Genomic DNA, 10080 nt, shown 5'->3' on the forward strand with positions numbered 1-10080 from the left:
GAGTCTCGGGATTCTCTCTTCTTATCGTCCTAATTCTCTCTGTTCTCACCTGTCAAGTTTCTCTTTTGGTTTTCTGGACTCTCTACACCCCGTAACGCCAGGCCCCTCATCTCTTCTGTTCCCTTTCTTGTCCTTTTCTCTCTTTTTTTTCTCCGTTTTCGTTCGTCTTCCCTCTCTCTTCGTCCTTCTTCTCCTCTCAAATTCCTTTGTGGTTCCTTCTCCTGCTCGACCCGCACGCCCAAAGTTCCAGTCGTCCCCCTTTTTCTCTGCCGAATCCTCGCTCGTCGCTCGCCTTTCTCACCGCCGCTCTCTTGTCTCCGTTCGTTGTTCTCCACTACTCTTTTCTGCCGTGATTCTTCTTGCCTCTTTCTTCTTGTCTCCTCTTCTCGCCTACCTCCTCTTGATTCCGCCCGCCCTCCCCAGCCTAAAATGTCGGCGCCGTCGTCTGCCTGCTCGGCTGCTCCCGCCTCTTCTGGGGGGGCGTCTGTTCCGAAGGAGAAGCTGAGTGCAGAGAAGCAAGCTGTTTCCTCTTCTCCAAATCACGGAAGCGGAAAGAAGTGCGCCTCGGCTCCTCGTGGCGCAGATGAAGACACACAGTTCGACTGTCTGCCTGCCATTCTCGTCGCGTTGACGTTGCCCGAGTTGAAGGAAACCTTCGCTCCTCTCTGCTACGAAAGTCTCACGTTTCCTCTCCTCCCTGTCAGCGGTGTTCCTCTCGTCGTCTCTGCCTTCGACTTTCTCGCTCGAAACGGTAGGCGCCAAAAAACCTCGAAAAAACAGACACTGTCCTTCCGTTGATGCTCTCCTTTCTCCAGCGCGGTCTGAACGCGTCCTTTCTGTCCCTCTCCCAACGCGACAAACAACAACGCGACAAACAACAACGCGACAAACAACTGCTGTCTCCGCGCTCAGCTCTCGTTCGTCGAAGCCTCGAACGCGTTCTCTGTCGCGGCAAGACACCCGCTCTTGGCGCCGCATGCAGCGGTGAAAGAGATTCGACTAAACAAGGACCTTCTGAGGTGCAGAGACGACGTGTATCTTCTCGGGATGCCGTCGCCTCTCTCTCTTCAGAGTCAATGAGAGAAATCTCCTGCCAGCCGTAGACAGAGGTTTCGTACTGGGGTATGTATATATATATATTTATATAGTTGTATGTATGGTTACACAACACCGCATATGTGTATATTATAACCAGTGCGTCTTCAGACGTGTGTATGCATCTTCTTCACGTATATATATATATATATATATATATATTGGTGTGTCTTTCTGGACGCGATTGCAAGGGAGGCTTGTTTTGAGTTCCTTGTGTGTTTAGGAGTGACGGAAATCTTTGTGTTGATCAAGGGAGACGAGGAAGGCTGGATGGTCAAAAGAGTTGTGGAGGAGCACGAGGAAACTTTTCAGAAACGCCTGCGCCGGGTCGTCAAACGCGGCCTTCGCGTCACGTGTGTCGAGGTGCCTACGACGGTCGACTCCATGGGGGATGCCCTCAGAGACTTCAGCAGCAAATACGACCTCAGACATGGTAATGAAGAAACGGAAAGTACCGCCAAATGCGAAGTCCTCTCGTCAATCTACATGCGTTTCCTATTACTCAATCTCTCTCTACATCTGTATATACGTATGTATATATAAATATGTGAATATATATATATATATATATATTGTGTTAGGTCTAAAGGAATTCCTGTCTGTGTGAATGCATAAATAAATAAATATATATATATATATATGTATATTTGTTTGTACACTTGTATGTGCGTCTATCTGTATGTAGGATATCTGTGAGTAGGTCTCTACCCAAATGGCGGTGTCGGCATGTTTGTGTGGCAGCGGATACTCACATATGGTTGAATGGCTGCACATCTGCGGGCATGCATGCCATTTATATCCAGAGTCATATATGCGCATATATGTACATACATAACGCTCTCTGTGTATGCAGACGCAAAGCTGAGTGTTTTTGTAAAGCATTTTTAGCGTGACTGTGGTTGTCGAAAATAGTGGCTTTGTTTTTATCTGCTGGAAGCCCCGAGAACGCCTGGTGTCGATACGGGGCTTCAAGACTCTCATGCTCCTGTGTTGAATTTCAGTGCCATGTCACTTGGCTGTTTCTCCCTGTGTTTTTTTTCCAGATTTCCTCTTGATGCATGTTTCTTCGTTTATTCGAGCGGACATCCGTCCGGCAATTGCGGCCCACAAGGAGAGAACAGCGACCAAGTTTCGGGGCGTATCTGGCGGGGAAGCTGTGATGACGCAACTGCTTGCGCGCGCGTCTCCCTCGAATGCCCAGAGACTTCTGGACGACGACGTCGCTCTGCTTGTTGAGTCGCAGACGAAGGAAGTCATCGCGTCGTTTTCTCTGAAGAAGCGCGCAGAAGTCGAACTCGGCGAAGACCTCATTCAGCTCGTGAGGAGACAAGCGGGGCAAGCATGTCTGGGAAGAGACAAGGCCGAGGAAAGGAATCAGAAGAGAGGAAGAGAAGCGGAAATGACCAAAAGAAAAAACAAGGACATACGGAAAGTAACAGGCAAGGCAGTGAGGAAGACAGTAGGAAAGGACAACGTAGGAAGAGAACTAGGAAGGAGACTAGTGGAGAAAGCCGAAAAGAATGTGAAGCATGAGTTATTGCCTCCAGTTGGAGAGAGATGCTTTTCACACATGTGGGGACAAACAGAAAAACATACCAAAGAAAGTCAAAAAAAACGTCTGACAACCCTCCAGTGGGTACCTGAAATCTGAAAAATGCGACATTTTCGCCGGTGGTTCCCTCACATAGTCCATGTCGCGGTGCCTACGCTCCTGAAGAAGGCAGTCAGCTGAAAACGCGGAATCGCGCTGTCCCCCTGTGTAGCAGGGAACTCCATTTGTAGAGACCTCGAAACCTCATTGCATAATGTTTCGCAGAACCGTCACAGTATAGCGGCGTACGATTCTCGTTTTCTCCTGTGTAACAGGGAAAGGAGTTTCAGAGGTCGTCTGAACTGCATGCATGTGACGTTTGTTAAGATCCTTGTTGACAGCAGTTTTTCTGATGTTTCGTCTGTTTGACAGACGCTTCGAGGGGGGTACTCGACACCTGCGAAGCGCGTGGAGGGAGGTACTGCTCAGTCGTGTGGAGCTGAGTAGACGACGTGAGGTGACTATGTTTGTCGTCTGAAAAAACAGGACGGATAGACGAGTTGAGACAGGTTTCATCTGTTTGCTGCGGAAATGTTTGGAAGAGAATGAGTGAAGAAAGATTCGTAAAAAGCGACAATTAACTGGCGCATGCATCGCCTGAGTCGACGCTGCGCTCTGTGAAGACGGAGGAGCCAGGAACCAGGTGCAAGCAGTCCTCAGTTTTTTTCGCGCCATTTCTCCTGCTGCAACGCGAAACATGGTTTGACTCGAAAAGACATACAGTCCTACTCCAGTGCCCACCTGTCTACATGATTATGTGTACATATCTGCATGCAGACAGGCTGACAGATGGACAGGTAGACGCGTATTTGGTAGGGAGGAGAAACATCTTTCGATTGATAAACTGATAGAAATAAATAAAATATATATATGCATATATATTGGTAGGGAACTAGAATGGTAGTTGAGAGATACATTGAAGGTAAAGATATGCATAAATAGGCTTCTGCCGTATATTGAAGCGCAAATGGCGAGGTAGAGGAAAGATGTAGCTGGATAGCTAGAGAACTCCGACGACAGTTGGGAAGCCGAGAGAGACAGAGCTGCACTGCTGTTTGTCATATGCGGTGATGTTTTCTTCAGGCTGCCACTCCGTCGTCGTGCGGCTTCCAAGTGCACTACGACCTTGTCGACATTGGAGTGTATCTCTGCGCTCCGAAGGTGCAGGAACTATTTAGCGTTTCCTTCGACTACGTCAGTGTGAAACGCGACTTCATTCCTGACCTCATCAACCGCGAAATCAAACTCGACGCCATCTACGCCTACGTCCTCGAGGTAACTTTAGGAGACAGGAATACGCAAACGCAATTGGGGAAAAAAGAAAAAGCGCAGAGAGGAAGCGCGAAGAAGAGGAAATTCAGGCAAGCGGACATGAGACGCAAGAAGCCCCGTGCATGCACAAGTCGTCCTCACTTGCGTGTCGTCAATCTCCACTCCTTTCATCTGTCTCCATAGCGCTCTACCTATCAATCGATAGCTCTTTCTGCGTCTCCTTCAGTGTATGTGTCTCTCTTCCCAACTATATACATATATATATACATATATATATAGTTATATAGATATGTAGCCCTCTGCTTCGCTGTCGATCGCTATCTCTTCCTACATCTCTACCGCTCAATCGCCCGTTGCATTCCCTGCTTTTCTCTCAGTCTTCTCTGTCATTCTGCACTTCACTCTCTCGACTCATCTCTGCACACACATGTACACATATATATGTATATATATATATATGTATATATGTGTGTATACATCCGTACATGTACATGTATGTGTGTATGTGTGTGAACGTACGGCACTCCTCTGGTGTATTGTTTCAAGCGCATTGCATTTCATGTCAAACTCTGGACCCTGGGTCCTTGTTGTGTCGCCCCAGGAGACGCGGCTGGCTCTCCCATCGAACCGTTTTCCTTCGTTTCCGTTCCTCCTGCTCTTTCTTTACTTGCCTCCGCTCGTGCGCGCCGCGGCTTCGTTCCTTCTGTCCGCGTGGACCTGTTTGGGCTGTTTGAGCTCGCGGCGACGCGTTAGAGGAACGCGACAAGCGTTCCTGGATTCCCCTGACTGCGCCCGGTCACTTCCTTCGCGCCTGCGTGTTCCTGTTGCGCTTCGTCCGGCTTCCTCTGCAGACGCAGGAAGGCGAGAACGACGTCGCGTATGCGTCGTGCTGTACAGACCCCCGAACGTATTACCACACCTGCCGGGAAGCTTTGGAGAGGTGGACGTATCCTCTCGTTCCCGATACGCGAACTGCAGGCTCCGGCCATGCTCCGCAGCTGCGCTACCGCGGACGGGGCGTCTACCAGGTGGGCGAAGGAGGCGAGGAGAGACAGGACGTCGGGTGCATCCTGTCGACTCGGGGAGGCAGTGACTCGGAAGCAGCCAGGCGAACGCGTTTACGATCTAGTGTTTCTCTGCTTCCAGCCTTTTAGGCGACGTCAGTGGGGGGTCGACAAGGGGAGCGGCGAAGTTTGAGAGACAAAAGTCGAAAGCGAGAGAAGAGGGCAGCCTTCTCGAACGCGGTCGGTGCACGTTCGCCGAGGTGTGCCTTCGGTAGTCGTTTTTTCCTGAGAAGTGAGACGAGGTTGAAACAAGCTTACCAGCGAAGCGTGTAGGGCTTCGAGGAAAGGACAGGCGGACTGCTCCGTGGAGAAAAGCGTCTTTGGGATGGGGTCGTACGTGAAGGTTTCAACCACGGGCATGCGCGTCGTCTGAGGTGTGTCGACGTGGAAACATTTCGCTCGAGACTGTCTCTTATCTGCTTTCGTTCTTGTCAGTGTCGCTTCCAGACTCGTGTGTACCTCAGTTTCCGCGAAGCTCAAGTCGCGGCCTCCGACGCCTGCGAGTTTTTTATTTCCGTCCGATTGCCTCCCCCTGTTTCCTGGTGCTTGCGTTTCTCGTCGCCAGCTCTGTTCCGTCGCTCCTCCGTGTGTTGCGTGGTTCACCTCGGTTCTGTTCGTTTTCTTCTCCACACCTTCAGGCGGACTCCGTCTCGCCTGGACTTCGCTGCGAGCTCGGGCCTCTGGTGGCGATCGAGGACTCGACGACCATCGGGGACGGAACGACCATCCGACACTCGTTCATCGGTTCCAAGTGCAAGATTGGACGAAACGTCTTGATTGAGGGGTCGATTCTGTTTGGCAACGTGGAAATCTGCGATAACGTGAAGATCTCGAACTCGCTTCTCTTCACAGACATCAAGATCCTCGAAGACACGCGCGTAGGGGACAGCTGCGTCCTCGGGGGCGGCGTCACCATAGGCCGAGGCCGTGTCGTTCCTCCCTTTACTCGGATCTTCTTGCCTTCTCGCCTCCGCAAGAGCGAGGCAGAAGTCGCGGATGCAGTCGCCCACGCAGATGCGCATGCAGAAAAGGAAATCATTGGAGAAGACGGAGAAGGAAAGCTCTGGCCTATGCAGCGTTGGTCGACAGAAAAACTCCAAACAATCTCTCTCGGCTGCTCCACGGCACCCTTCATTAAACTCCCGCTCCCCTCCTTCGCCGTCGACGAAGACGAGGTGAGCAACAGAAAGAACGATGAGGAGAAAGAACGGTGAGGGGAGAAGAAAGCGCGAACGGAGGAGGTAGTGAAACATTCGCTTCGAGAGCAGAGAGGAAGCGATGAAAGAGGGACAGGAGGAGAGAGAGAAGAAGAGACACGAACAGAAAGAGTGAAGAAGAGATACCAGGAAAGAGAAAGAACGCACAGGAGAGAACAGCAAGAGAGGAGACAACGGACGTAGGGAGAGAACACGGGTGCGAGAGAATAGGACTGAAGGGAGAACCAGAGGTCACGGGGAAGATCCGCGTTCAGTTCCCGGACTCGGAATTCTTTCTAAAGGAGCGCTTTACCCCACACACTCGCCAAGAGTAGGGACCCCTGCGAGTCGGTCTATACCAGTATTGGTCGGGCAAAACAAGAAACATGTTCTGTTCATCTTTTGTTGCCTTGCAGTCGAGCGAGGAAGAAGAGAGCGATGACGAGGCTGTGAGCGACGGAGAGGCTTCAGCTTCCTCTCCCGTCGCATCCCAGAAAAGAGACCAGGGCGACGACAGTGCCTTCGCCTCGGAGATTCGAGCAATGTGCCAAGAGGGCCTGAGCGAGCCTCAGCACATGCAACACAAAGTTTTGGAAATGAAAAGTTTTCGCCTCGCCTCGAACAAGACGGACCTCGAAGTCGCGCAAGTCATTCTCCCCGTCTTCCTGGAAACGATCGCCTTCGCGGCCGACGGCGGAACTCCGAAGAAAGACGTGAGACACAAACAGGGAAGAGACAGGAGCACCTGCAGCTTGGGGGCGTAAAACAAGACTCACACGGAGAGGGTTTCGTTTCGAAAGAGCTCGAGCCTGAGTTGACCTGGCGTTCCTTTTTTTCGCTTCAGGGACTCGAAGTCTGGAAGTATCTTTGTGAGAGCGTGGAGTTTGCGCGTTTCGACCGTTGTTTCAGTGTTGGCCACGGCGGCATTTCTCTTCTCGTCGACATGTTTTCTTTTGGTGTGTGCCCTGTCGTCTCTTTCGTTTCGTTTGTTTCCCAGTCTTGCTTTTGTCCCTGCTTTCCAACGGTCTCCTTGGAGTTCTTTCCAGAGGCTTTCTCCTGTGGGTCTCCCTCTGCTGTGTTTCCTTCCCTGCCTGTCTGCTGCTCGGCATGTCTCCTTCCCGCGCGTGTCTCCGCTTCTTTCTTCTCAGACATGGGAGAAGTTCATCGCGACGCGTCGCGCGGGTCTGCTTTTCTCGTCGTTTCTGTCGAACGCACACCCGGAGGACTTGGTGCCTCTGTGGAGCATCTGTTTAGACTTTTGCATGCGCCCGACGCGGACTGTCTCCGTTTACTCTGGGCCGCAAAAAGAAGGCGAGGGCGACGACACCGAAGCGGAGACAGTGACTCGCGACAATCCGCTGTTCGGCTCCACAGTCTTTTGCTCGCTCTGTGAAGTTCTGCATTCCTGCGACTTGCTCGACGCCGATCTGTCGCTGCCTCTGTGGTATCGACATAAAACACAGGGCGACCTGAGAGAAGACGAAAAGGCGTTCTTGAACAGTCCGAGGCTGAAGGCCTTCGTCGAGTGGCTAGAGGAAGAAGATGCCAGCGACGAAGACGACGAATGAGACAAAACGCAGAGAAACAGAGGCCTCCTCTCTTCGTTTGCTTCGGCGGTCAACCTCGCGTCTTTCATGTCTTCCTGTCTCGGTCAAGTCACGCGGCCGTAGAAGTGTATCCCTGGTGTGTTGCCATGCTGTTACAAATCTTTTGTGGCGGCCTGCTCGAGGTGTAACCTCGTGGTGCACGCGCCGAGAACGTTTCGGCGCGAGAGCCGCTCCAGAGGAGGCGAATGACCTGCAAGCAGCTCGCGTCGGTCGAGTGAAGCGTTGACGAAACCGTTTGCGAAGCGAAGGAGGCCTCGCCGAGAGAAGCAGAGGAAAACGAAGCGAGAACCAAGGAAGAAACAGACGCGAGAAGCGAGGAAGGGAGCGACACAGAGACGGGAAGAAACAGTTCAGCACAAATCGAAGGAAGCAAGCGACCCTCCGAGGTCTGGAGGCTTTTCGCTGAACTTTTGGGTTTCCTCTGTACAATAAACGACGTTCCGTGGAAAGACACAACATCTCGACAGATTCAAGTATCTCGGGGCCACTGTCTTGTGTAGGTAAGGTTTCTCGTTTTTTCGCATTGGACAAGGCACTGTGAAACGAGACGCTTCCGTCCTAATACGTGCTGAGCGACAGAAAGGCCCTCGCCGAAGGAGAAGGCTGCCGTTCTGACTCGGCGCTGCTCTCGCGTCAGAACGCGCAGGACGATACTCGAACTGCAACAGAGACAGAGACAGAACGACAGCTGGTGTCACGAGAAACAGACTCGAAACAGAGTCAGAACGAAACGAAAAACAAGGGCAGAAAGAGATGTAAAACGACCGAGACTAACCACATGGAGCCTGCCGATCGGGACGATATGAGACACCCTGATGGTATGTGAAGGAAGGCAGCAAAACCTGGCAAGACAGTCTTGTATGCAGTTTGCGTCCGGCTGACAGGTCGACGGCCATTCTCAGCTTTTCCGGGATATGGAAAGGTTTCAGTTTTTCTCCTTTTCGCATCTTTGGCCCAGCTCGGAGCCCATCCACGCACTTCCCTCCGAAGCACGAAAAAAAAGCCCCATGTCCATCGCGTTACCATGCAGAAAGGCTTAAACATGAAAAATGTGTTGAAATGCGTTATGACCAACTGAAGTTCGGGACGTGCATTATTTGCGGCACTCCATGCACCTGGCATTTCCCAGATTTTGGATGTTTGAATTAGGCTGCCTTCATCGTTTGTTTGGGCTCGACGCCCGAATCGGTCGTGGGCAAGCGAGGCGTGTGATCTTGACACCAGTGATTTGAAATAACGGATCCTCGACGAAGTGCCTCCCCCATACCTGGAATCTCGTGACACCTAGTCCACTACTCTCTCTGCTCTCTGTTTCGTCTCTCAGTTCCCCAAAGAAAAAAGCGTTCTTTTCTCTGTCATCAAAGGCGGAGCTAAGGCGTGCGTTTGATGGGCATTTTGCCGCCATTATACAGTCATTCAGAATACACTGCTCTATCGCGGGTGCGGTCGAGTCTCCCCTTCACTTCTGTCGGTCCTTTTCCTTTTCTGCTTGGCATTCTTGTGTCGGGTGAGGGCGGGGAAAAGGCCTCTCGGCGTCTAGGCATGCACCGGTCAGGCTCTTCGTCTCTTTTTCTTTATACGGCACCTAAATGGTTCATCTCTTTTTCGAGGTGCAGTCCTTGCGCACACAGGTTGTCTCAGTCGAGAGTCTCTCTCACGGGGACTCGCTTTCCGCGCTGCGACTCTTCTCTGTGTTCGTCCCACAACGCGAGTGCGTTTGTGTTCCTTGAACGAATCAGCTCTGTCTTCACAAGAAAAGGCTTCACCGCCCAACGGAAGAGACACGCCACAGAAAAGGCTCTTCCACCAAAATGACGTCACACCCAACCAGAACCGGATTTCGAATCACACGAACGGTTAAAAAACGGATCGTCCCAAAAACTGAATTTGCCGTCACAACATACGGATTCGTCGTCGGACTCGACCCTCGCGGCGACGGCAGCGAAGCCTCGATTGAGGCAAAAAGGAAATCGCGGAACAGACGCAGTAACTCCGACAGCGTGACACCTACTACTCAACAGATGCTTGCACAGTCGCTGCATTCAACACAAACGGACGCCCTGGGTGATTCTTGCATGCATACCTCTGCCTTGAATGGTTACGTTCGTACATCGGAAGCAATTCGCATCTTTGGATTCCCTCCACTTGCCTCCTACCCCCCGGACCGCGGCTTGCCTGACCCCCTGCCCCCTCCGCAAGAAGCGCACCGCTCACGCCTCGCCAAATCGGACTGTCGCATGTCCTCCTTCTTGCCC

General features: G+C 51.9%; 1 protein-coding gene across 1 annotated transcript; it reads left to right on the forward strand.

Moving 5' to 3' along the window:
- Positions 1-429: 429 nt before the first annotated feature.
- TGME49_274190 (eukaryotic initiation factor 2B epsilon subunit, putative) lies at positions 430-7966 on the forward strand (the record flags this gene model as incomplete). Its single annotated transcript, XM_002365979.1, has 8 exons — positions 430-751; positions 1319-1528; positions 2139-2413; positions 3770-3961; positions 4810-4986; positions 5661-6197; positions 6635-6931; positions 7367-7966. 8 exons carry the CDS (start codon positions 430-432, stop codon positions 7784-7786), a joined length of 2430 nt encoding a protein of 809 aa, XP_002366020.1. The 3' UTR covers positions 7787-7966.
- Between the last annotated feature and the right edge of the window lie 2114 nt (positions 7967-10080).

Source organism: Toxoplasma gondii, chromosome VIII (assembly GCF_000006565.2).
Source record: "Toxoplasma gondii ME49 chromosome VIII, whole genome shotgun sequence".
Classification (NCBI taxonomy): Eukaryota; Apicomplexa; class Conoidasida; order Eucoccidiorida; family Sarcocystidae; genus Toxoplasma; species Toxoplasma gondii.